Source organism: Camelina sativa, chromosome 11 (genome assembly GCF_000633955.1).
Source record: "Camelina sativa cultivar DH55 chromosome 11, Cs, whole genome shotgun sequence".
NCBI lineage: Eukaryota > Viridiplantae > Streptophyta > Magnoliopsida > Brassicales > Brassicaceae > Camelina > Camelina sativa.
The window spans coordinates 6,559,610-6,561,201 of NC_025695.1; the positions used below are offsets into that span (position 1 = coordinate 6,559,610).

The 1,592-nt window shown below is 25.3% G+C and overlaps 1 protein-coding gene across 1 annotated transcript; it reads right to left on the minus strand.

The window, feature by feature from the left end:
* Positions 802–1,233, minus strand: LOC104727693. The gene has a single exon (XM_010446776.1). It carries the CDS (start codon positions 1,195–1,197, stop codon positions 802–804), a length of 396 nt encoding a protein of 131 aa, XP_010445078.1. The 5' UTR covers positions 1,198–1,233.

Here is a 1,592-nt window from a genome sequence, read left to right on the forward strand (position 1 = left end):
CACTTAAGTATTTTGTATGAATATCTATTTATATATATATGATATATGCAAATTCTCTGTGTATCAAAAGAGAAGCATTCTCACACAAAATTCTGATGTGTCGCATTCATAGAGTTCTGAACACTATTTTCTTTACTTATCATCAGTTTTTTATAACAATTACATTTATATACCATTATATTTTTCCAAAAATAATATTAAAAAACACCTAAAATTTCCTATATATTAAAAGAGAAACACACAAATGACGTGTCACATTCACAGAACATTGGACATTATTTCCTTTATTTGTCATCAGTTTTTAATAATAATTATATTTAATAATAATTACATTAATTACATTTAATAATAATTACATTTACATTTATCTACCATTATAACCATAATTACATTTTATACACCTAAAATTAAAATTTTATATTCTCTTTCTAACTTAATTATATCCTTTAATTACATTTTCATAAAATATTTAAAATAAATTTTAAGAACTTTTTGTTCATATGATATGATAACATAAAATTGATATTACAATAATTCTCACGGGTTAAATTTTAATTATTATACAAAAATTATATATATATATATATATATACTACACAATCAAATTTTAGATTTCAATTACCGGTAAATATAATAGATTTTGTGAATAAAAATTACGTAAAAACATTTAATAATTATTTTGTACCGCACTATGTGCGGGTTGTTACCTAGTTTATTATAATCATCCATGCATATTTGTATTTCCAATAAAACAATATCTTCCTAGTATATTAAACCCTAAATTAAAACAAGTTGTGATCATCAGGGTTTATTTTTTGCTTGTTTCAACACAGAGAAGCACAGATTCGTTGAAATAGGATCATAAAATAATCCTATCTCGTCTCCAACAGCAAGCTCGTCCAATCTCCATAATGCTCCAATGTAATAGACATCAGACTTATGATTGTACCCGAAGATTACATCGTGCTGGCTTCCCGTATCGTAGTCGTCAATCTTGATCTTTATAGCATCTTTTTTCACTCTACTAATAATGGACTTGCCCAAATTTCTCAAAATGTGGTTCTCAATATCGTTGTTATTATCAAACTCCAACGAACCTTTGCTTTTCTCTGTTAAGATCTTCCTTATTTTCCACAGAGAGGTTTTGTTTTCTTCACATACATTTTTTAAAGGAGACGAACTCGATGACTTTGCCATATTTTCCTTCTTCTTTTCTGTTTATAACCTTTTCGATTATGTTGATTTTCTTATTGGATGATGTTAACATACACGCACACACACATATATATATATATATATATATATGAGAATTTTTAGATTAGGTGTGAGATACTCATTAGTATAAATTAATTAAAAATAAGATCTATGATTTAATATCATCCATCACGGATTTTTGAATTGATTACAAGATGTTTTCTAATATCGTCCACTTAATTGGAAATCTTCTAAAATTCCAATTTCTCATTTAATTTTATAAATTAAAGAACAATACATATACTATCTTATGATTTTAAATAGCTGATAAGTAACTTTTTTTAATACTTGCATCTATATTAACATTTTTGAAGTACATTTTGGTTTATGCTCTTTAA